Source organism: Oncorhynchus tshawytscha, linkage group LG06 (assembly GCF_018296145.1).
Source record: "Oncorhynchus tshawytscha isolate Ot180627B linkage group LG06, Otsh_v2.0, whole genome shotgun sequence".
Classification (NCBI taxonomy): domain Eukaryota; kingdom Metazoa; phylum Chordata; class Actinopteri; order Salmoniformes; family Salmonidae; genus Oncorhynchus; species Oncorhynchus tshawytscha.
The window spans coordinates 62,389,268-62,416,215 of NC_056434.1; the positions used below are offsets into that span (position 1 = coordinate 62,389,268).

The 26,948-nt window shown below is 42.9% G+C and overlaps 1 protein-coding gene across 3 annotated transcripts in view; it reads right to left on the bottom strand.

Annotated features, from left to right (window-relative positions):
• LOC112252843 (adhesion G protein-coupled receptor A3) overlaps nucleotides 1-26,948 on the bottom strand; it is a 238,400-nt gene that overhangs the window by 73,953 nt on the left and 137,499 nt on the right. For all 3 annotated transcript variants that reach the window (XM_042323487.1, XM_042323489.1, XM_042323488.1), the window contains exons 9-12: nucleotides 25,732-25,951; nucleotides 25,359-25,508; nucleotides 22,992-23,153; nucleotides 17,791-17,988 (exon numbers count right to left, since the gene is read on the bottom strand). In XM_042323487.1, coding sequence (XP_042179421.1) covers nucleotides 17,791-17,988; nucleotides 22,992-23,153; nucleotides 25,359-25,508; nucleotides 25,732-25,951 — 730 coding nt within the window. The remainder of the gene's footprint in view (nucleotides 1-17,790; nucleotides 17,989-22,991; nucleotides 23,154-25,358; nucleotides 25,509-25,731; nucleotides 25,952-26,948) is intronic.

The following is a 26,948-nucleotide window of genomic DNA, read 5'->3' on the forward strand; positions in this document are numbered from 1 at the left end:
AGCCGGTACTTTGTACTTGGGTTTTTGTACTTTGTGCTGCCTCACTTGTTCGTTGGACATTTGTTTTGTGACACGGTTGCGTTCTGTGAAAATGATTGCCTTAGTAAAGTGCTTTGTCCACTCATCTCTTCTCTCCTGCGCCTGACTTCTATGCACCAGCTACACTCACCCCCTGACAAGGACAATAACCTAAAACACAAAGCCAAATCTACACTGGAGTTTCTTACCAAGAATGTTCCTGAGTGTCCGAGATACAGTTTTGCCTTAAATCTGTTTGAAAATATATGGCAAGTCTTGAAAATGTTTGTCTAGCAATGATCAACAACCAATTTGGCAGAGCTTGAAGAATTTAGAAAATAATAATGGGAAAATGTTGCGCAATACAGCTGTGGAAAAGTGATTCTAACATGTATTGAGTCAGCGGGTTGAATACTTAACAATTATTTTTTTAATTTAAACTTTATTTATCTAGGCAAGTCAGTTAAGAACAAATTCTTATTTACAATGACAGCCTAGGAACAGTGGGTTAACTGCCTTGTTCAGGTGCAGAAAAACAGATTTTTACCTTGTCAGCTCGGGGATTCGATCTTGCAAACTTTCAGTTACTGGCCCAACGCTTTAACCACTAGACAACCTGCCGCCCCAAGATATATTTGTGATTAATATATTTTTTACAAATGTTTTTCTTCCACATTGCCAGTGTATTTTGTGGATATCAATTACAAAAAATTACAATTAAATCCATTTAAAACACACTTTGCAACACAACAAAATGTGGACAAAGTCAAGGGGTGTGAATACTTTCTGAAGACACTGTAAGTGCGTGGTTAGAAGCTTTTTTGCCCTCCCACGTTACTTTTTACACAGAAGATCTCTGCTAAACATAGAATCACAAGGTTAATCCATCTCTCTGTGACAGTTGATAACTTCATAACAAAGTTGACCTCAAATTCAAAGTTGCCAATGTCTTTGCAATTGATACAAACAAGCAACATATAAAAATAAGCTTCCAATGAAAACAGATGACTGTATTAAAATATAAACAGTAGGGAAGGCTATAATTGTTCATGTTCAATCAATTGAGTTCTATTTTGCTACTTGTAGGTTACTATCTGTGATATGTTTCAATATATCTGTAACCTAAGCTGTGCACAATGATGTGCCAAATGAATCTGTGATTGAGTGCATTATTATAGGGTAATCATTCAAATAAACTTAAACTCAATATTTGCAGCCATTAGGTGATATCGCTTTAGGAGCTGATCCGTCATCAGTATTGTGGAATAATTATGTTCTTATGTTAATGGGAAAAGCTGATCAGAAATCAGTGCTGCCTTTCTTTCGATCCTATTAGTATCGACACATGCTCAAAGGACACACTTAGCAAACTATTCAGAAATCGCTCCGCCATGTTCTGGTTTCTAAAATTAAAATAGTTTGCCGAAATTCAGTTTGTGTGACAAAACAAGCAAGTATAGTGTAGAGTATCATCTATCTATATTTTCCATAACCAAAAATATAATATTTCAGCTGTTTGAAGCTGATGTACATATCCCAAAGACAAAACTGAAAATGGGAAGCATAGAAAGAGAGCACATAGAACATATCTACCGCTTCTTATACTTGCTTTCAATGAGAATGACAGATATACAACTGACATTTCTATGTGAATTTTGTCAGGTCGCCCAAAAAAGTTACATATTGCAGCTTTAATACAATTATTTGATCCATAGGAGTGGGAAAACAGCTGCTCATGCATTGATAAGCACACCAAAGACGTCATTAACGATAAGTAATAAAATAAAAACAGCACTTCTAAAAGCCTATTTTACACCATAGCCTGCTGAATTTCCAAGATAACTTTCTTTCATTTTGATTTCGGCATAAATGAAAATGTGGCACTGACTTGCCCATGGATTGATGCTTCAGCATTGTCTCAATGAAGAGTTCGGCATTCGACTAATCACTCTCGACAAGCGCAGATAAAAAATTAAATTAAAATAATAATTTAAAAAATTAAAAACATTTTTTTTAAATAATTTTAAAAAGCGGCAGGCGGACGAGCAATATCCATCATCGTAACACGGATGAAACCCAAGCTGAAATGTGACGCTAACTGAAGCTGGCTAACTTTAGAAAAGCCTGAGTAGTATACCCCTCAGGGACAGGATGATCCGGCAATCAATGCTGAATCAAGCTAAAGCGACATCATCGGGAGCCAATTTACTTAATTGAAAAGCCATCTTGAGTGCGGACTGCCGTGCGCTATAAAAAGCTGCAGACCATAATGAGCCTGATTGAAGTGCACTCGCACAGATGTGCAGTGAGATGGAAGGGAAAGAGACTAGTGGAGTGGAGGACTAGCTGGTGACAGGCTAGTAGTTACTATTGGCCGAAACAGATTTTTATTGGACCATTAAAGCCCAGTGCCAAACCCAATTTAAGGCTTTTGTTTCCACGCCACCGCTAGCTGCTAACTGCCCTGTAGCTTCGGGGCTCTTCAGTGCAGCTTGATAGAAAATTAAAGAAAAGACAAAGGCAAATCAGACCAAAAACCTTATTCAATCTCCGCAATTATGGTATCGTTAACATTTACATTAACAGACTCTTTAATGTCAACAGAGACAACAGGCATTGATCAAAGGAGCATTTGAACGAAATCTGAACCTGGAGAAAACGGACAACAAGGGAGTCAAAACAAGCCTGGTTAAACCAGACTGAATGCTGCACTTAGCTGCTCAACTTTCTTTCACTTGAGCATAGCTTTCAGTCTGGTTTAACCGTCAGAAACTAAATATTGAGAAAGCTTGTAAGAGAGAAAAAGAGGGGGGATGTGGAAGGTATGAATGAAAACTGAATGACAGGGGAAGTCCCCATCACCTTAACATGTAATATATTAAAGCTGAGCCCCAGACAGGATACCTCCATCTAAATTCATTTGAGACAGTCAGTCCCTATTCTGCTCACAATCTTGCAGCATGTAATGTGACTTGACAGGATATTTCAAGGGGATGAAAGAATAAGGGTATCAGTGTCACCAAATGGATATGAACATGTCCATATATTGTGTGCCATATTGGGCACTTATACAGTCAAATCTTTATTGATATAATAATGAAGGGCCACATTACAGGCATTTCTACTAATTATAAAACTGGTTGTTTGGATCCTTGATGCTCATTGGACGAGCATGGTTCCTTGCCTTGCTGTATTCAATAATATCTTCCTGCAAACTGCGGTTACTAAATGCCACGTCCACTGCCATTGACATGGTACCCAAACCGTCTGCGTGCGTGCGCCATCGTGCATAAATTTTTTTTGTCCACCCACCCCAAACGCGATCACGAAACACAGGTTAAAATATCAAAACAAACTCAGAACCAATTAAATTAATGTGGGGACATGTCGAAAGCATTAAACATTTATGGCAATTTAGCTAGCTAGCTTGCACTTGCTAGCTCATTTGTCCTATTTAGCTAGCTTGCTGTTGCTAGCTAATTTGTCCTGGGATATAAACATTGAGTTGTTATTTTACCTCAAATGCACAAGTTCCTCTACTCCGACAATTAATCCACACATAAAACGGTCAACCAAATCGTTTCTAGTCATCTCTCCTCCTTCCAGGCTTTTTCTTCTTTGAACTTATATGGTGATTGGCATCTAAACTTTCATAGAATTACCACGACGACCGACAACACAGTTCGTCTTTCAATCACCCACGTGGGTATAACCAATGAGATGACACGTGGGTATCTGCTTCATTAAACCAATGAGGAGATGGGAGAGGTAGGACACCACGATCTGCGTCACAAATAGAACTGACTTCTATTTTAGCCCTTGGAAACGCAGACGCTCGTTGACGCACGTGAGCAGTGTGGGTGCAATAATTGAATAATATAGATTTCTAAATGTATTTTGTAATGCTCGCGCACGTGACACGAATGGTGTAGTCAGGGTGTGAGGCTGCTAGCGCCATCTCTGGACCACACTCCAGCACAGTAGTTGGCGGAAATGCACCAACATTGGATGCCAACTGCGAGAAAAAACCCACCGAAGAAGGAGGCTGATAACTAGATAGGAAACACCAGTACATAGTGTAGTCCTTCCCCGCTTGCCGAGAACTGCTTTCCCGCAGTTCTGTTAACCGTACGGCGAGGGAAGTAACTAGCTAGTGTAGCCAACCCAACTCTTGCGTGATTACCCTCGCCGTAACGTTAAAAAACAGCAGTCTCGATCTCTGTACCATACTGTACATAGAGAGTGAACTGTGCCAGGCAAATTTTTTCTGAGCCAGGCGAAATCAAACATCAATGTCATTATCATGGATATATCCAAGTAAATGCCAATAGAAAAAAATCTAAAACAAACAAAAATGCAACTAATGTACTGTCATTCCAAGTGCATTCTTTGACGTTACTGAGTTAGCTGAAGCTACCTAGCAAGCAAGTGACAAGAACATTATACAGCCTCCATAGCAAACATTTAGTTTAGAACGGACGACCAGTTCTTTTGCGAAGCAACTATGCAAAAATAATTAACGACTGGGTCGCGTCGAACAAAACGAACAACCAGATTTTTGTCCGGACTATATCTTCTGGTGGAAGAATGAAATGTTATGAATTTACTTATCAAAATAACATTTTAATGAAAATATGTAATTCATTGCTATCGGGTAGGTTAAGGCCTCATTTATTTATTTCCATTGACTGATTTCCGTATATGAACTGTAATTCAGTAAATCTTTGAAATTGCTGCATGTTGCATTTATATCTGTGTTCAGTATTCATTGTCCCCATCATGGCAGCTCTCTCTAACTCACCTTGGATAATCACTCAGATCACGTCAAGTGTCCTCTAACACTGCTGGAAGTACAATCACAGAGAACACTGTGTTATTTAGCAAAGCACTCACCTGCCTTTTCATCTCTCTCTCTGTTCTTTCTCTGTCCTATCCCTCTCCTGCTCTCTCCCTCTCTCTTTCACACTCTCTTTTCACCCGTTTCTCCCCCTCTCACTACCTCCCTCGCCTTCAATCTGCCAGGCAGCCAGAGCCCAAGTGCCTTGAAACAATGTACCAATCATCAGACAAGGACTGTGCCTCATGCCGGCTCTAATCCTTTGGGATTTACCCACCAGCGCTGTCAGCTCAATGCTGTCCGGGAAACAGCCGTTCGGAGACCACTCCAGCCGCCAGGAGCAAACAGCTTTAATGATCACCCAGGCACTATCACCACTGAAGCAGAGCCAGAGCCAGGGACACTCAGTCAGTTGGTGGGAAGAAAGCCTTATATATCACAGCAAGTGATATGATTTAGGAAATAGTGTACCAGACCAAGCCAGAGGTAGCTTTGTCACATTTTCTATACTTGTTTTCTGTTGTTTGCTTCTTTTTAACGCCCTCTCTCTCTCCTATTCTTTCTCTGCTCTCTGACTTCAATTACCTGCTAGAAAATCTGATATTGACAGAATGACACATGAAAAGTAAGGGAATGGTATGGTATGTGTTTAAATTATTAAACTGTTTCGCATTCTTTCAATTCTACTACTGAGAAAACTGAAAAGGTTTTGTGATACCTAAGAGTGGTGTGTTGAAAATTCAGAAATAGCACTGCATGTCTAAGGATTTCTGATGCTGGAAGTACACTACATTGCCAATTGTATGTGGACACCCCTTAAAATGAGTAGATTAGTCTATTTCAGCCACCCCCGTTGCTGACAGGTGTATAAAATCTCCATAGACAAACATTGTCAGTAGAAAGGCCCGTACTGAAGAGCTCAGTGACATTCAAGCTGGCACCGTCATAGGATGCCATCTTTACAACAAGTCAGTTCATCAAATGTCTGCCAGGCTAGAGCTGCCCCGGTCGACTGTAAATTATGTTATGTATTATGTTATGTATTATGTTATGTATAGTTATGTATTATGTATTGTGATGTGGAAACGTCTAGGAGCAACAACGACTCAGCTGCGAAGTGGTAGGCCACACAAGCTCACAGAACGGGACCGCCGAATGCTGAAACATGTATGCAAATCGTCTGTCCTAGGTTGCAACACTCACTACCGAGTTCAAAACTGACTTTGGAAGCAACGTCAGCACAATAACTGTTCGTCAGGAGCTTCATGAAATGGGTCTCCATGGCCGAGCAGCCATACACAAGCCTAAGATCAACACACGCAATGTCAAGCATCAGCTGTAGTCATCTACATCGGACTCTGGAGCAGTGGAAACGCGTTCACCATCTGGCAGTCCGATGGACAAATCTGGGTTTGGCGGATGCCAAGAGAATGCTAACTGCCTTAACGCATAGTGCAAACTGTAAAGGTTGGTGGAGGAGGCATAATGGTCTGGGGCTATTTCATGGTTCGGGCTAGGCCCTTTAGTTCCAGGGAAGGTAAATCTTAACGCTACAGTATACAATGACATCCCAGAGACAATTCTGTGCTTTCAATTTTGTGGCAACAGTTTGGGGAAAGCCCTTTTCTGTTTTAGCATGACAATGCCCCTGTGCACAAAGTGAGGTCCATACAGAAATGGTTTGTCAAAATCAGTGTGGAACAACTTGACTTGCCTGCACAGAGTCCTGACCTCAACCCCATCGAACACCTTTGGGATGAATTGGAAAGCCGACTGCGAGCCAGGTCTATTCGCCCAAAATCAGTGCTCAACCTCACTAGTGCTCTTGTGGCTGAATGGAAGCAAGTCCCCGCAGCAATGTTCCAACCTCTAGTGGAAAGCCTTCCCAGAAGAGTAGTAGCAAATAGCAGCAAAACGGAGGACCAACTCCATATTAATGCCCATGATTTTGGAATGAGATGTTTGATGACACATACTTTTGGCCATGTAATAATGTATGTCCAGGTGCTATTATTACCTCCCCATGCAGGTTTGGATTTGGATCAGGCAGGCGGTTCGTTTCTGTCTGTCCGTCTGTCCGTCTGGTTATCTTCAGAGAAACATAGGAGCTAGACTGGATTACTGCCAAAGAAAAAGTTGCATACTTCAGTGAGAGATGGATGAGCTCTCAGAACAAGCTTATACGGAGGATCAGGATTAATTTCATTACAGGTACAGTACTTCTCCTCTTTTCACCAAATGCTGCCTTAGAAAGAGTAATGGCTGGTTTTGGGAAGAGGGTGCTACATGTGGAATCATCATTGCCAATCACTTGGTGTCGAGCATGATTGTCTTCTTGGTGGGTCCTAATTGTGGGTCTTCAGATGGCTGAAGAGGCCGTTCCGGGAGCCACATATTTTTGTGCACTGTGGGCAGCGGTGAGTGGTGGTGGTTGGTAAGCCTTCTAGATGGAAAGTCTCTCCTTTTGAAGTTGCTGCTTGTCCTCTGTGGCAACTTCTTCATACCGTGCTACTCTTCTTCGTACCGTGCTACTCTCTCATGGACAGTTTTCCTCTATGTTGACCTATCTTTTGCAGTGTCTTCCCAGCTGGAGATATTTAAGTGGCACTTTTTGAGGTTATTCTTTAGATTGTCCTTTAACTGCATATTTTGTCCTCCAGGGGCCCGGTGATCTGCATTTAGTTTTGAATACAGCACCTGTTTTGGGAGGCAAGAGTTGGGCATCCTGACAACATGGCCAGTCCATCAGAGCTGGTGTTGGTGGTGGGGATGCTGCTGATGTTTGCCTTCTCAAGGACACTGTTGTTGGTGCACCTGTCTTCCCAGCTGATCCTCATCATGTTGCAGAGACATCTGTGATAGTGCGACTCCCAGGCTTTAAGGTGCCTGCTGTATGTGGTCCATGTTTCTAACCCATACAGTAGGGTGGGGAGTACTAGACCAAGATTTTAGTTATGGCCTGGATGTCACAATCGTCGTAGACTCCTTTCCTCGATCTTAAGGAGGCTCCACTGGCACAGATTAGGCAGTGGTGCATTTCAGTGTCAATGTTGGCTGAGAAAAGGCTGCCAAGGTAGGGAAAGTGGTCCATGTTTTCAAGAGTGGTTTTGTCAAAATGTTTAGCTGGGGCTGATGAATTTTTCAGTGTGTGGTTGGTGGAGGATTTTGGTATTTTTTATGTTTAGGGCCAGACCCAGAAGCTTTGCATGCCTTTGCAAAAGCTTCCAGGATGCACTGAATGTCCTCTTCTTAAATGAGCAGTGATGGAATTATCATCTGCATACTGGAGCTCTACAATGGAAGTGCTGGTGATTTTGCTCTTGGCCTTGAATCTGTTGAGGTTGAAGAGTTTGCCGTCTGTTCTGTACATCATTTTGGATCCCTGCAGCAGATTTTAGCCTGTGAGGTGGTGGATTGCAGCAATGAAAAATAGGAAACAGGGTGGATGCAATAATTCCAGTGTCAACCTTGAAGGATTCCGTTTCAGCGCCACTGTTGCTGAGTACTAAAGCTGACATGTTGTCACGCAGCAGTATTTTGGTGAATTTGACAGAATCAGCCAGAGAGCATGGCGGTTCACAGAGTCAGAAGACAAGATTTATAAAGGCCATGTAACAGTGGTTGCTTTTGCTACCTGGAATCCCATTGAATTGATTTGTCATTCTTCAACAGATTTTGACCATCTTTGGAGCGAAAGGGGTTTAGACCGAGGTAACTGAGTCCATACAACGCCTTGGTGGCATCGAAAAAGCCTCTGGAATCTCCGGAGTCCATACAAAAACACCTCACCTGCTTAATAACTAAGGATCTGCTTGATGTGGACATATTTTGGGCAGAGATATGGCTCTTGCTTCTCCACCCTCTCTCTTGTATGGTTCAGTTCAGTCTACAACTGGGTTCCCAGCAAACAGGGGACGTCTTAATGACATTATGTGAGGTTCCCATAAGGTCGAGACGTTATCCCACTCTCGGAACATTAAAACATGACGTTAACCTCAGGACCATAAGAAGACGTTCAGTACAGGTCTCTGTTTGGCCATAGTATAACGTTAAAATAATGTATTTTGATGTCTATTAGGAAACGTTATGAAAGAGTGTATATTTGGTTCTGATAGAACGTTATCCATGGGATATTCAATGACCACAAGGGGATGTTTCATGATAGTCAACGTTCTTTGGGGGACCTTTGTCTAGTTCCCTGTAAGTTACCAGGACGTCACCGAGGACTAGGTCAGGACCTTTGTAAGTCATTAGGACATGGGTGATGGTCCCAAGGGAACATCCCTGCAAACAGAAATTAGTCGTTAGGATGTCACCGGAACATCACAAAATGGTCGCCTAAAGTGGTAAGGACGTTGTGTCATGGTCCCCTGGAGGATTTGTTTAGTTCCCGGTTTGTCCCGGGGACATCCCAGAGGTCGTTCTTAGGACGTTCTGTCATGGTCCCCCGGATGTTTTGTCTAGTTCCCAGTTTACCCTGGGAACCTCCCTGAGGACACTTTTAGGAAGTTCCTGGGAAGTTGTCTCATGGTTCCCTGGAGGTTTTGTCAAGTTCCCGGTTTGTCCAGGGAAGATCCCCAAAGATCTTTTCAGGACATTCTTGGGACGTTGTGTCAAGGTCCCCGGAGGTTTTTGTCACTTGATGGTCCCAGGTGTGCCAAACCATTATAAGTATAGTAATTAAGTGGTATAGGTTTTAAGGTACATGGTACGCCGTTTAGCTAAAATAGTGTCAAATCTTAAATCAATGACAATATGATTACATATGACATGATCACTTAGTACTGACTTTTCAATACAACCCAAATTGGGATTTGAACTCACAACATCTGGATTTGGGGTATGCTGATCTTTCTGCTGTGCCACAAAGTCTGTAGCATTTAAGAAGTCACATAAACATTCATACCTATAATACGTCTCTGCACTTATCATCTGTGTGCCATCTGTACTGAAATGACGTTTTTTTTGCGACCATTGGGTGTCGACCATCAGGTGACGTCCCCGGTACAAACCGGGTACTAGACATAAACCTCCAGGGGACCATGACAAAACATTCCAAGAATGTCGTAAACATCCTTGGGGATGTCCCCGGGTCAAACTGTGAACTAGACAAAAACCTCCAGGGGACCATGATACAACGTCCCAAGAACATCCTAAAAATGTCCTTTGGGGATGTCCCCAGAACTAACCGGGAACTAGACACCTCCATGAGACCATGACACAACGTCCTTACCACTTCAGGCAACCATTTTGTGACATTCTGTGGATGTCCTAACAACTCATTTTAGTTTGCAGGGTTATATCTATAAAAAAACCTTTGCATATGAGTTGAGATTTTAGTATTAGTTTTCCCAAAAAATTTAGCAAGCATACACATACACACACTCTCTCTCTCCCTCATTTACACAGACAGATAGACAGACTGACTGACTGACTGACTAACTGACTGGGGTTGTGGGTATGTATTGGGAGGTGGGTCAATTGTCTTGATATTACTGCTAGGAATGTGGTTTGTTGTGTAGTGAGCTATTACTGAAGCATGACACCTGATATGCATGAAAATAAAAAAGAGTGAATAATACAATATTGGTTAAAGTTATATCACTTATTCATGGTTTGTTTTACCCACTTCATAACGTTACATTATGCAGAAAATGGTATTACGTTATGCGTTCAGCATATTTATTACATTATTGTCAATTTATTACATCATCAGTTGCTACAAGGTGGACAGAGAGAGAGTGGGTGGAGAGGGAGAGAGTGGGTAGAGATGTATGGAATTCGTAATGGACCCAGACACACACACACACACACACACACACACACACACACTGAGAACTCAACAAGGTTTTACAGTAATTATACTGCCTGTGGAACCTCAGCCAGGATAGGAACATTCCAATTAATTAATCTAAGAATTTGCATTGAGGGAACCGCAAAAGCTCACAGATGGTGCACACGCAAACACACTGCAGACCAATAAGGGTTAGTCCTTTAGGGAACGCTGCTACCCCAAAGCCGGGAGCTCTGCTTCTGAGATCAGACTTTGATGGATCTGATGAGAGTTCGGGAGGAATTTCAAAAGAAATGACTGCTCTATTCAGAATGTGCATTATTGTATTAATTCATTCGACTTTGTGTGTGTGTGTTTGACTGTGTGCTCATCTCAGGGTATGCATGCTCTTGCACGCACGTGTGTGTGTGTGTGTGTGTGTGTGTGCGTGTGTGTGTGCATGTTTGTGCTACTCTGCGTGACCTTCATCCAGACTGTTCCTTACAGCATATTATTATTTGTTCATTTAGCTTTAATTACCCCACATGGCCCAGGCAAGGAATGTACAAGGAATAAAGCAGCTTGTAATAGCAGGGAAGGATGGAGGGAGGGAGGTAGTAGAGGGAGGGAGGGAGGTAGTAGAGGGAGGGAGGGAGGGAGGTAGTAGAGGGAGGGAGGGAGGGAGGTAGTAGAGGGAGGGAGGGAGGTAGTAGAGGGATGGAGGGAGGGAGGTAGTAGAGGGAGGGAGGTAGTAGAGGGATGGAGGGAGGGAGGTTGTAGAGGGAGGGAGGGAGGTAGTAGAGGGAGGGAGAAAGACATAGACAGAAAGCAAAAGAGACAGACTGAAACCAGCTCCCCAGCTGCTCCCTGTTTAAAGGAGGCTGTAAGGACTGGGGGGGTGACGATATGGGTCAAGGGAGCTGTGATTTGTAGGTCAGAAGCAAAAAGGTGAAAAATAAAGCCGGACAGCACAGATGAACTAGAACAGGGGACGGAGCCCTCGGCCAATTGGTCTACATTGGTGCTTTTAGCGCTATAGGGAAGAGACAGATAGACAGAGAAACAATGTGAAAGAGCGGGGGAGAGAGACAGAATCATAACATGTGGCGGGTTACCATTGGTTACCAATGAAATAATGCCAATGCTAAATGACTGTATGCGTGACTATTACCAAGTTGACAGGTCAAATAAGTACAAAGAGAGGGCTTATGATGATAAACGGCATGCCGTTGCTTCAAGTGAGGAAAGTCTTAACTCGGGACTAAGTTGACATGACCTAATAACACAACGAACTGGAAGCACACTGTATTTCCTAGCCTCTAAAATAAAAGGTTGAGGTTTCTTCATCAAAGTTAACAATCTATGACTGAATGCCCGCCGGGGGCATCAACAATCCCTGTACGTCACATATCTATGAATCAGCTATGTGCCGCGCTGATAATGCCCTCACCTCGACCCACCCTCTATAAGCAGAGGGGGATTTCAAGGAATTCAATCTACAATGAAATGCATGCCTTGCTATGAGAAATGTTGAAGCAAGGCATTCACAAAGAAAAGTTGTCAGGGGCAAACAACAACTATATTGCGTGGTGCAGGGCAGCAGAGTCCAACGTTTAATATAAATCATTATGCAGCAAATAACGCTCTGTCTGCATAGCATAGGACAGCCAGCAGCAAACAGATAAGGAGGAGCTAGCTTTCACAATACAGCATTGTACAGCCAGCAGTCCAGTACAGCACATGAGCGTGGTAATGCAACAGAGGCACTTAATGAAACAGTGTGAATGCTGTATTGCGGCAGAGCAGGATGGGAATGGAGGATGTGTGCGTCTGTGTGTGTGTGCTGTGTGTGTGTGTATGTGTGTGTGTGTGTGTGTGTGCGTGCGTGCGTGCGTGCGTACATATCCGACCCTCTCAGGGAAGCAGGCGTGACAAAGGACAGCCAGGGCCATTCTGCTGCACAAAGCCCAGTCAGCTAGAGCGACTAGGCTCCAAAGGCACAAAGAGAACCAAATTTCCTCTGTCCTCTGTTCAGCTGTTCAGCGGAAATGGACAGATCTCCCCAAATGCTCGGTGACTGGCTATCTCTATCCGTCGATGGAACTATTTATCTTTCTCAATCTCTCTTTCTCTATTGAAGTAGTGTTGTGTTCTGTTGAAGTATGTAGTGTTGTGTCTCTCGTTGTGATTTGTCCTATATTTATATTGAATTTAAAAAATATATTTTTATTTTTATCCCAGGCCCCCATCGCCGCAGGAGGCCTTTTGCCTTTTGGTCCCTCCGTCTCCCTCTCTTTCTAGATCCCTCTGTCTCTTTACCTGTCTGCTTCTCAATTTTCAATCCCTTCTCTTAATCTGTCGCGTTTCCCTGTCTCTCCCTCTTTCTCATTCTTCCTAAATTCCAGTTCTCTTTTTGCTTCACTCTCCTCCTTCCCTCCCTCCTTCTCCCTACCTCTTCTTACTACGAGAAGTAGAGGGGGTTTCCACGGTGTTTAGCATTCAGCACATCTCACTGCAGCATCACAGGCCTATTTGTTTTTAGAGACCTACTCCTGAAAAAATTCTATGCTTAGAGGGAACATTTTGTTGTTGTATGCTTTTGCAGTTATAGAACAGAATACAAATGCCATCATATGTATGGTCACAGGCACGCGCGCACGCACGCACACACACACACACACACACACACACACACACACACACACACACACACACACACACACACACACACACACACACACACACACACACACACACACACACACACACACACACACACACACACACACACACACACACACACACACACACACACACACACACACAAAGTATCTGCAATGAAACCCATGAAAATAATGGATGGAAGTTAATGTCATAAACATGGCATTCGGCACACATACGATTAACCTTGAGTAATTTGGGTATGAATCGGGCGGGAGAATTTGCATGATTTCCTCTCTGTGCTTCCCCTCGTCTAAAAGAATACAGGTCAATGTGCTAATGAATAGCCTTCACTCTGTCGATACCCACTTAAATGGCTTAATTCCTCCATTGGTTTGTGCACAGAACTCTCAACAGCACTCCTAGTCTGTATCTACATTATGATGGAATGATTGAGAGTATATTTAGACACGTGGAATTCATAACAGCTGTGTGGTCCTATTTGGCTCAGTTGCTAATAGCGTGCCACTAACAATACCAGGGTTGGGAGTTCAATTTCCACTGGGTCACATGCTTAAATGTATGCACTCACAAGTCGCTTTGGATAAACGCACATGTTGAATGGATTTCATTATTATATTATAAATCACTATCAGGGAATTACTGCATCTGTGTTCAAAAAGTAGGCTGTGTCAGTTAAATTTGTCTCTGAGCACTTGTTGCATGAGATATTTCGTGGTTGTGTCTTCCTGCCTGTGGTTGTGTATTTCCAGCACTAACCGTTCCCCAGATGAGGTAGCAGCAGCCCCAACCTGCATGGTGACTGTTTAGTGGCTAACAGCTAACAGCAGCATAATTAAAAAGCACTAAAGCTCTATGGAGCAGGAATGCATCTAAACAGAGAGGTTAGCATATCCCACTAGCTCAGCCACAGGCCTTCTCTAATTAATTATGGCTTAATGAGCAAGGGGGAGAGAAGTGACTGGTAAATATTGTCCTAACTGGCCGATACCTCTACTGAAGGGTATCACTGGCACCCCCTGTGGTCTTAGCTATTCAGTTATCTTTTAAGACACGACTGTGACTCTAGCAGGCGTTTTTAAACACAACCTCACAGTGCCTAAAAACACTCTTTTAATGATTTAATTTAAACGAAACACTAAGAAAATGCAAGGCAAACTAATACTTAACAGAAATATTTTGGGACATTGCTTACCTTTGACGAGTTTTCCCATTTTGATACCATTTCAAGAGAGAAATAGCAAAATGTGTCGATAAGTAAGTTTTTACACTGTAGCTATACTCACTCAAACCCCTTAACTGTTTTGTTGTTTAATTGCAGTGTCCCATTATTCAAAACTGTTATTTTACGCATGAGTGTGCGACTAGGTGCTAAATGTCGGCATAGATGGCTAATCGTCAGACTTTAAACTTAAAAATCTTTTTTGGTTTAACTTTAATTAAGACGACGTAAAAAAAAAAATGTTTTAAAAATGAAAAAGCCTCTGGGCAATTACATCAGATGAGATTAATAATGTTTACCAGATGGTACTGAAAGAGAATCTGCTTGGATGATAAGTAGGTGATAATGTGGACGACGTAGAGTAGAGTTAAACTCAGGTGATCTTATCAAAGGCATCATTAGCTGTATTTCACACCCATGAGAATGCTTCTCCTCTCTAGAACTAATCTTTATTAATAGGCATGCAAAATGTGTTAAATTAAACTAAATAATACAGTAGTATACTGGCAGACTCTATGATGCCCCTGATATTCTGTTATTATACATTTTGTTTGAAGTGACTGTGCAGCTTGGCACTGTTGAGGGAGAGTGTGTGGTCGTTCAGTGAAATTCTTTTGAGGAAATCCACAAACCAGATTCCTTCTATTTCACTGTTATCCCATCCAATTAGCTACCAGCCAGACATTTAAGAACATATGTGTTGGATGGAGCTGGTGGCTGAGGTCTGGCATCTAGTGTGTGTGTGTGTGTGTGTGTGTGTGTGTGTGTGTGTGTGTGTGTGTGTGTGTGTACATGCATGTGATTGTGGGTGCACATGTAAGCGTGTGTGTGCGTGCGTGTGTGTGTGTGTGTGTGTGTGTGTGTGGGGGGGGTGTATGTGCACAATGCCACCCGTTTGGCTGTGTGTGAGCACAGCGTGACCATATGTTCTGTGCAAGTAGCTCAGTTTAACCTAGCACAGCACAAGCAGGCATGAGACACAGCCAGAGAGATAGAGATCAGATGCGAGTGGGGGCTAAAACAGCACTACGGCTTAAATACCAGCAGTGTGAACAATGGTAAAGATCATCAGTCGCACAGAATACACTGAACTAGCAGAGGCACAGAGAGAAATTCCCCCAAACATGCAGTGTTCCATCCTGGGGAAAGAAGAGATGGGAGCGGCGATATTTGTGGAAGTATCCTCCCCTTCCTGAGGGATGCCGCATGTCAGTTCTAGTGAGAGTGTGAGTGGAAGATTAGTGTGTGTGTTTGTGTATGTGTGTTTGTGTGTGCATGCGTGTGTGCATATGCGTGTGTGCGTGAGTGTGTGTGTGGCTGGAATGGATTTGCTCTCTAAATCAAAACTGAGCACACACGCCGTCTTCACAGTCAAAGTGACGAGCGGTGGAGTCAGGCTTCCGCTTTACATTTTTCATTTCTTTCGGTCTGGGGGTGAAACATGGACAAAGGGAACCACTGAGCTCTACGGCAGCCCTGCCCCTACACCTCCAGCCACCGGGAGGCACTACAGGCAGGAGTTGAATAGCCCCCCCCAATGGTAGAAGCCTTGCCTAGGGGCATGTGCCAGTACCCACCATATTGGAATTCAAAGCGGGGGAATCCCAACAAAACTGTTCACTACATCAGGATAGCTAGCTGTCCAGCACTCATTTGGTGAGAGCCACAGACAATTGTCATGGAGCAATAGCTAAATATTGTCGTGAAGCAAAAGCATATTTCAGTTATTGCTGGAGTGACTGTCATTGTTATCCACAAGTGTATAACAGTAAAACCAATAACAGTAAACCGATTTCTCCAGGATTCTAATTCTAATCCCGTAAATGGCATTCCTATGCACAAAACAATCCCAACAGATGAAAAGTGGCAATCGAAGCTGATTACTGGGCTGGAAAAGCACCCTCTAAACAGTGGATGTGAGGGGCTACCAGGGGCGCCCGTTACAGTGAGGAAGGGCCTGCGAGGCAGTGTGAGATCGGCAGTTATAGGAGGGGCCTTTGCATATGCAGTGTCACGTCGTAGGGTTGTACTCCCAGAGGAGAGCAGAGGAGAGCAAGGACAAGGCCAATGAGAGAGAGAGAGAGAGATAGGGCTGAGAGAAAGAGAGAGAGCGAGCGAGAGATAGGGCTCAGAGAGAGAGAGAGGAGGCTGGCAGCATTTCCATCCCAACCCTAAGTGGCCCGCTGCTGCTCTGAGTGCCACTCACAATGTCACATTCCCATTGAGAGCTCACTTTCTCAATGACAATCGCTCCCTGTCTATCAAGCCACACAGGTTTGGTTTGGAATTGGCTCACTTCGATAAGCCTAGTCATGCTCATCGACCTCTGTCATTGGTCATCACAAAGGGACGGCTTAGTCATCAAAGGAATGCCTTGCCTTTCTCCCCCATGGCTCGTCCATCTGAGATCGCTGAAAAGCTGCACTGGGCATGGCAACCAGGCTAAATAATAGCTGAGCACAGTAGATAGTATTAGCTAATCATAAGAGGACACAGTCAACAAGCATGCTGAAACACACAGACATGAAAGTAAACATGCACACACACCAGCACAAGCACGCGCACATGCACACAGTAGCTGATGTGTATAACTACCTAGTGAAACATTGCAAAACAATGCCACTTCAATGCCAGAGGAGTGTTTTTCCCTGTCTGCATATGTAGACTGTAAAGTGTAGCTGATGTGGCATCTGTCATTTGGGATGGGCCAGCAGGAGGTATGATGGAGTAACAGTGATTTAGTGTGACAGGGACACAAGGCCACAGTATCAATCACAGGAGAGTGGCCTACATACACTGACTCCAGAACTACCCGACCAATCCTGACCCTTTCCCCTTTACAGTGCAACCTATCACAGGCTGATCTACAGCATGCCACTGCACCAAAACAGGATGTCAACTTATGGAGAGTAATAGAGAACAACAAGTCTGCCAGGCAGGAGCACTGCCCTATTATTCTTACACCAAAGTGGGTGCATTTGAATCTTGACCATAACAAGCTGCATTATCTAAAAAAAATGTCAAAGACAGAGAGAATTTTAGGACAGAATTAAATGTCCAATCTCTGATGAACTCTTATGGTATCGTAGAAATGTCATTCCTAGAAGAGAGATTCTCATTCAAGTCAACGTTCTGTAACAGGAGGACCGGCAGCCATATTGAATGTATGTTGTACCCATTAACCATGGAGTAAAAGCAGGAAGTGCATCCTTCAATGTGTGCTTAATTTTCAAGTCATTCTATTTCTATGTACTGTACCTTGCTGAGTTGGCTGGAGGGGGAGCCGTTGCCGTTGACCGTGTGACATTTGAAGTTGAGCAGCGTGTCCCCGATGGCATCCTGGTTCCTCTGACCAGAGAAGGGTGGCAGGGGGGCTCTCTGTACTGCCATACACGAAAGACCCTGGAAGTTAGATGGCCTGATCAGAAAGGCCTCCATGGCTATGTTTGGGGACACCTGGATGGAGTCAGAGCGATAGGAAGAATGGGAGTAAGTGAGTGTATCTTCCTGGTCTGAACATAAATGGCTGATCCTTAAAAGTGTGATTCTGAAGTGTCATTCTGCACTGAGTCGATAAAAAGATGTTGATGAAAAACGAAACAAATTTGCTGACCATGCTGAGCTGCGAGACTAAAAGGATGATGAAGTACAGCAGGCCTGGGCAATTATTTTCCATGGAGGGCCACATTAGAATATATTTTTGCCATCGCGGGCCAGAATTATACAGTTGAAGTCGGAAGATTACATACACTTAGGTTGGAGTCATTAAAACTAGTCTTTCAACCACTCCACAAACTTCTTGTTAACTAAATATAGTTTTGGCAAGTGGATTAGGACATCTACTTTGTGCATGACACAAGTCATTTTTCCAACAATTGTTTACAGACAGATTATTTCACTTAGAAAATTCCAGAAAATGATGTCATGGCTTTAGAAGCTTCTGATAGGCTTATTGACATAATTTGAGTCAATTAGAGGTGTACATGTGGATGTATTTCAAGGCCCACCTTCAAACTCGGTGCCTCTTTGCTTGACATCATGGGAAAATCAAAAGAAATCAGCCAAGACCTCAGAATTATTTTTTTTTTTAGAACTCCACAAGTCTGGTTCATCCTTGGGAGCAATTTCCAAAAGCCTGAAGGTACCACGTTAATCTGTACAAACAATAGTACGCAAGTGTAAACACCATGGGACCACGCAGCCGTCATACCTCTCAGGAAGGAGAGATAACCGTCTCCTAGAGATAACCGTACTTTGGTGTCGAAAAGGGCAAATCAATCCCAGAAGAACAGCAAAGGACCTTGTGAAGATGGAGGAAACAGGTACAAAAGTATCTATATCCACTGTAAAACGAGTCCTATATCGACATAACCTGAAAGGCCGCTCAGCAAGGAAGAAGCCACTGCTCCCAAACCGCCATTAAAAAGCTAGACTACGGTTTGCAACTGCACATGGGGACAAAGATCATACTTTTTGGAGAAATGTCCTCTGGTCTGATGAAACAAAAAGAGAACAGTTTGGCCATAATGTCCATCGTTATGCTTGGAGGAAAAATGGGGAGACTTGCAAGCCAAAGAACACCATCCCAACCATGAAGCACGGGGGTGGCAGCATCATGTTGTGAGGGTGCTTTGCTGCAGGAGGGACTGGTGTACTTCACAATATAGATGGCATCATGAGGGAGGAAAATTATGTGGATATATTGAAGCAACATCTGAAGACATCAGTCAAGAAGTTAAAGCTTGGTCACAAATGGGTCTTCCAAATGGACAATGACCCCAAGTATACTTCCAAAGTTGTGGAAAAATGGCTTGAGGACAACAGAGTCAAGGCATTGGAGTGGCCATCACAAAGCCCTGACCTCAATCCTATAGAACATGTGTGGGCAGAACTGAAAAAGCGTGGGAGAGCAAGAAGGCCTACAAACCCAACTCAGGTACACCAGCTCTGTCAGGAGGAATGGGCCAAAATTCATGCACCCAACTTATTGTGGGAAGCTTGTGGAAGGCTACCCGAAACGTTTGACCCAAGTTAAACAATTTAAAGGCAATGATACCAAATACTAATTGAGTGTATGTCAACCTCTGACCCACTGGGAATGTGATGCAAGAAAGAAAAGCTGAAATTAATAATTCTCTCTTTTATTTATTTCACATTCTTAAAATAAAGTGGAGTTCCTAACTGACCTAAGACAGGGAATTTTTACTCGGATTAAATGTCAGGAATTGTGAAAAACTGAGTTTAAATGTACTTGGGTAAGGTGTATGTAAACTTCCGACTTCAACTGTACATCATGTGTATGACTGTGTTGACAGATATATCTACTGTAAATAACATCCAGATATGCTACTTATTTTACTTTTTTAACATGTACAAAAATAAACCACCTCCATGTCCTCCGTTTGGTAGGTATTTTCATTATTAAACATGAAATGAACTACATGGAGGGAAAAGTACACTGTGCATTCAGCACCACGGACAGAACTCTTGTTAACAGGTATGCACAAAAACACAATAAAGAGAGAGCTCAACATTACACTTAAATTACTCAATCAGTTTGAGGAGTGAAGTCTCTGATGGGCATTGACTAGAGCAGTGAAGTCAGGTATGGTTTCTGACGTCGCTATGCACAGGATTGCTGAGAGGTGAGAGTCAGTAAGAGATGATCTGTGTCTTGACTTTTTATATTTCATCACTGAAAATGTCTGTTCACATAAATAGGTTGTTCCAAACCCTACAAACATTTTCTGAGCATGATTCCTAATCTTTGGAAAGTTTTTTCATCGAGAGATGCATAGAACCTCGTCAGTGACATTGTTTTGAATAGTTCTCCAATCACTGCATCAGACTTAAGATCTATAAGCTTAAGTTGCAGGTCAGTGAGAGTGTTATCCACATTGAAGGTGAAAGGAGAGGAAACCAACAGCATGTCATTTTCCAACACTTTGAAATCCTCAAAATGATGAGAAAACTCACCGTTCAAAACACTCAGAAGCAATGTATACTTCTCCTGCTGGTCATCTAATAGGGAACAGACTAGTAGTGTCATCTGATAGGGAACAGACTAGTAGTGTCAGAAGGTGGGTGAGATTGTTGGCTTCTACTTGGTGGTTCAGGAGGAGTCATTTTCCCATGAAGGCTTTGACAAGGCTGTACATCTGATGTGCAAAAAGGCCCTTCCCTTGTAGATTGGAAGTCAGTTCATTCATGAGGGCCATGATGTCCACGGTGAAGGAAAAATCAGCCAACCATTCTTTATCTTGCAGTTGAGGGAAATTCAAATATTTTCCTTTCATTTGCCAAAACTTTGCAATCTCTGACTTCCGGTCCAATACCCTTTTAAGCACCTTCCCCAAATTCAGACATCTCACGTTTTTGTGGTATGGGAGATCTACATGACACGACTCTGTCTCTTCCCACAGTGAGACAAACTGCCTGTGGTTTAAAGATTTATGAAGTTTACCACTTTAGTGACTGTATCCACAACATCGCTAATTTTCAGATCACATTTACAGAGTATCTCCTGATGAATAATGCATGCAGGGGGGAAAAATCTGATCTGGGTTCAGCTCAGCTATTTGATCTTGTATCCTTTTCAAAAGGCCAATGCTTTTTCTTGTCAAGTTTGGGCACCCATCAGTGGTCACACTGGATAACTTTTCAAAACTCAGTCCCAGTTATGCCACAAACTTATTAACCTCCTCCAATGCATATTTCCCTGTGGTTGTGCTCTTCATTGACTGCACTGAAGCAAGCTCCTCTGTAATTTCAAAGTCTGGGGTTATGCCTCGTAAGAATATCAACACCCGCGCCGTGTCAAGTGCATCACTGCTCTCATCCAGGTACAAGGAGAAATAGGTAAAATCCTTTACCTTGTCTTTCAACTGTTGTTCCATATTCTCTGCGATTTCCTCAACACGCCGTGTCACTGTTCGTCTTGACAGGGAAACATTTTCAAACAGCTCTTTCTTGTCGGGGCAAAGTATTGGTGCAGAGTCAATGAAACATTTCATGAATTCGCCCTCAGCGAATGGCTTGCTATGTTTAGCAATTTTGTGGGACAGTACATAGCTAGCTCTCACAATTCCATCGTTTGCTGAATGCAGTTTTGTGAAAAGACCTAGCTGCTTTTGCAACTGAGAATGCAACTCTTTCGATGCACTTGCCCTCTGCTCAGAATACCTATTCCTATATGTCTCTGCATGCTTCATCTGGAAGTGTCGGGACAAGTTGTAGTCTTTCAAGACAGCGATGCTTTCTTTGCACACTAAGCACACAGCTTTCCCTGATACCTCAATAAATAAATATTTCGATGTCCACTCTTGCTGGAACAACCTACGTTCATTGTCTACTTTCCTTAACTTTGAAATCTTTGAAAAACTCATTTCTAGCTAGCTCCTATTTGTAACTATGACGTGTCTGACAGCCTGTCAGTCACTGTCTGCCCACGTGCAGTTATTTATATATGCCTTCAAAACAAATGTCCCGCAAGTGGCGGGAGTTAAATCATTACACAAAGGCGAGAATTCTTTGGGCTTTTAATTTGAATAACATGGCAAATTCTTTATGTGATCCGAGCATGATTCCGCGGGCCACATTGAATCAGGTCGTGGACCGCATACGGCCCTCGGGCCGGCCTTTGCCCAGGCCTGAACTACAGTGAGTTCCAAAATATTTTATTTTGAGCTGACTTTGGATTTAAAATGATACCGCACTTTGGATTTGAAATGAAACAATGGCTACATTTGTTACGCGTGCTCCCGCTCCCCCTCTCTACTGCTCTCTGGTGCCAAGCGGCCCATCATTGCGCACACCTGTCACCATCGTTGCACATCATAGGACTCACCTGGACTCTATTACCATATTGATTGCCTCCCCTATATCTGACATTTCCTCAGTTTCATCCCCGTGTCTGCACTAATGTTGTTTTGTTCCCCTTGTCCAGACGCTGTCCATGTCTTATTTCATGTCCGTTATTTCTTAAATATTCACTCCCTGTCCTTGCTTTTCATCTCCCAGCGTCTTTCCTCACAACATGATTTATCATTCATTTCTATTGGACACAAAATGATCTGAAACACAACCAAAGGAAATGCGTCCGACGTATGTGTAGAGACACGCTTGATGTAGTCATTCTGTGCTATAAATATGGGACCAACTACTTCACTTATTACTGCTTTTAATACACATATCAGTGAATTTCTCTTTTGGTCCCCTAAAATGGGGTCTGCACTTTAAACTCATAGTCATTGTCTGATTTCAAAATCCAAAGTGCTGGAGTACAGAGCCAAAACAACAACAACAACTAAAATGTCCCTGTCCCAATACGTTTTGAGCTCCCTTAAGCTTTGATTCCAAAACCAATCTTAGTAACACTTTATAAGTTATCCTTTTAAGGGTTTAAAGAGTGAACATTTAGTTTATAGACGTTTGTGTGCCTTTGATGTTTGTTTACCTACCTTTGATATGACCTGCGTGTCTATGGTGAGAGCCAAGTCGGCGATGCGCTCCACACACTGGACAATGCGTGTACACGCCCGGGCCTCGTTCTGAGCCATCCACAGGATGTGTTCCTCCACCAGCATCATGTTACTGGCTATGTCAGAGATATAGTCCCCTAGCTACGGGATTGAGGAAATGAAATGATGAGGGTGGTGATGGTGACTTGATTCATTATATAAAGATTTTCTTTAGATTAGCGGCTCCAATGGGGCATAATCACTTAACTGTGATGACAGTTGAACTACATCAAATTCACAGTTTCTTTATTCTAACTGTTCTGTGGAGAGATTGGGTTGGCATTAATCAAGGTGTATCTGGGCCTCCAAGTATTGTTAGGTTTTCTAGTAGGACCCCGTGTTGAGGAGAGCTCCAAATAATGATCTTCTCACGTAAAAATTCCACGACACTACACTGACCTCTTTTGTGTGCAGACCCTATAGTTGCCTTCAGTCGTATAAAGCAGGGGTATTCAACCGGGAGTCCTCAGAATTACTTTAGGGGTCCGCGAAAATGTACAATACCTGTCAAACGTTTGGACACACCTACTCATTCCAGTTTATTTTTTGACTATTTTCTACATTGTAAAATAATAGTGAAGATATCAAAACTATGAAATAACACATATGGAATCATGTAGTAACCAAAAAAAGTGTCAAACAAATTAAAATATATTTAATATTTGAGATTCTTCAAAGTAGTCACCCTTTGCCTTGATGACAGCTTTGCACACTATTGTAGAAAATAATCAAAATAAAGAAAAACACTTGAATGAGTAGGTGTGTCCAAACCTTTGACTGGTACTGTATATCAAATAATACTATTGAAAAAGTGCATTTTTAGTCATTTTTACTTTTAATGTTTTTATGAATATTGCTAGCAAAAACAGAATAGACTACCAAAATCTATGAAAACTATTCATTTTAAAGTGTTGTTTACATCACCTGATGATAAGACAAGTTGTTGCATTTTTGGGGGGCTAACATATATTTTTTGGGGGGGGCCTAACATATGATGGGGATCCTTCGGTCTCTGGTTTGCCTCACCAGGGGTCCCGGGGCAAGAAAAGGTTGAAGACCCCTGGTATAAAATAAATACATTTGGAATAGATTAGGGGGATAGCCAAATTACTTCTTCATCAACTTAGCTCTCAGGTGCAATGATTGCCATAAGCAAGAAAAGAAGGATGAAGGAAAACACACAGGTTTTCCAAATTAATTTTGAAGGCCAGTATAGCGTGGGACGGTGGCAGGCTAAGACTCCTTCATTCCTAGAGTGTGAGCACATTTAGCGTAATGTACGGTTTCTTAAATCGAGTTCCGTTAACCTGCGGATCCCTCAATTTAAGCCACATGTGTCAAACTCATTCCACGGGGGGCCGAGTGTCTGCGGGTTTGCACTCCTTTTACTTGATTGATGAATTAAGTTCACTAATTAGTAAGGAACTGCCCTCACCTGAAAGGAAAAAAACAAAAACCAGCAGACACTAGGCCCTCCATGGAATGAGATTGACACCCCTGATTCAAGCTGTCATCTGAACAGTTTCAAGTCTCTTCTTGCAAATCACTCCTCAGAATTGGACAAATCCCTGCTTTCAAAACACTGAAAAGCACTCACATCTCACAGGCTTAAATAATACCGGGTCAGGAATAGCAGCTAACAATATGTATAGTTTCCCCTCAAATTGCATGTTACCAAATTGCTTCACTGATGACATCTCAGGGAAATTAGCACCCAAAAGTCCAGCATTTATGGAGCTGGAGTCAAGTAGCCAGCTAGCGGGGCCAAAAGAGACATCCACTCATATGTGCCTTTCATTGGACTATAAACAGCTCGTCCAAAGAAAACAGTTTGGGGTTCTTTATTCAATCCCCCAGAATTTCCCAGGGATTATTTTATGACATTTGCGGGGCAAAAATGCTTGATTTTGCCAGAGGAATTCTGACATTATGCATGTAAATATGTAATGCTTTTGTCCAATTTATCAGGAAAATGCATTGATAAGGGACACAGTTTGTTGACGTGTGACTTGATTGAACTATATTATGCGTTAAACGTGTGGAGATTGGTTGAAATTGCGAGCCCTCTTTTTGTACTGATTTGACTGTTTTATGCGGAAATAGTGCAGTGATTAGTCAAATTTGCAATTCCTCATACAATACGTGGAGAACTGTTGAACAAAAAAATGACTGCTGCGTGGAGGCCGAGGGTAAAATGCTGTGTGTGTGTGTGTGTGCATTCTTCTGTGTGTTTGTGTGTGTGTGTGCGTGCGCATGCGTGTATGTATGTGTGTGTGAACAGCGGCTAAGTCCTGCTATCCTACGTACTTCTCTACGCTGGTCCACCAGGCGAGTCAGCCTCTCAACCAGGTGTGTGACAAAGATGACATCCATCACATCGCTGAAGTCCCCCGCCCTGCTGGTGAAGGCTACCAGCTGCTGGGCTAACGGCTGGGCATTGCTGGTGTTGATGGTCATCTGGTAATAGAACAGTGATTGGGTTAGAAGAGGCTAGATCACTTGGATTTACACAGATACATTTCATATGTGCTATGAAATAACTGTGTGTATGTCTTCCTATGGGTATTAATCAAGCCAGATATTACCTCAAATAAAAAAAATAGTTCAGATTAGATTCAGATTATTCCGTTTTAGACCCCCTTGTCTCGCCTTGTCTCTGCTAGTGAGAAAAATGTCCTACCTGGGTGAGCTCATGCAGTATGCGAGTCACCTCGCTGGCATATGGGCACTGGGTATAGTCATCCTCTGCCCACCGGCCTGCCCGGTCACAGCGTCGCCAGGCCTTCTTCTCCCTCTGAGTGAGGTGGTGTGAAGCGGCACCAGAAGGGCGGGGGGCATAGCCAAATGTGGATGGAGCACAGGGCAGGAAGGCCAGTATCCCTGCCAGGGTCTTTGGCCACCTGTCACAAGATATGGTATTAATGTCTTTGTCACCGTGATCCACAATAACGTAGTGTAGTCAGCCGATTTCCTGACTACACTACGTTGATGTGACGCGTTGCCTTGTTATTATTTTGCGTTACTAAGTTATCATTTATTGTTGATCTGCATGACATGTAAACAAACATAATGGCACTGGATATTACATATACTGTACATCTTATTGTAGTCTATATCTCCCTGAAAACACCCTCAAAAACACCAATGAAAACAAGCTGGTTTCATTTCAACAATGTCATTTTGGCAATTTTTCATAATGTGAAAACAAAGGGAGTAAATTGAGGAAAAACTGAGGATAAATCTTGTTGTTGTTGTGTTCAGAGGAACCGGTCCTGCTTTCTCCCCCTGTCATCATGGCACTGGCTACTTCGTAATCTATGGCACTAATCCCCCCCGATAAAAAAGGGTCTCATTTTCCAGCCCATTACGCCACTGCTTAGCAGAAACAAAGCCTCTCTGCTCGCCTCACTGGAAGTGGGTTGTAAAGTACAGGAGCAGTTCATGACTACAATGGAGCATACACGGAAACAAGACTGAAGGGAGAATAACAGACAACTTCTCAAGACTTCCAGATGGACAGAGACAGAGGGAGAGGTGGAAAGCAGACCTGGGTTCAAATATGATTTGCCATCATTGAATGTGCTTGATTGAGCTTGCCTGACGCAATGGAACCAGTTGAACAGTTCCAAAATGGTAAACCCTCCCATCTGGCACTCCAGGCAGACTGAAGCAAATGCTCAAAGTATTTGAACCCAGATCTCGTGGAGAGCCTGCTGGCTTTTCAACTCATAAGGCTTTAGCTGGATGGGAAAATGCCAGTCAGAGACTAATTGGAATGTTTCATAGAAAGCTACAGTATAAAGCTAGGGTACAGAATTATTAGCATTTTGGTGATTGATATGAAACACATGGCTTCCTAATGCATGGCGTTAACTGCTAGCTAAACAGTACTTACAT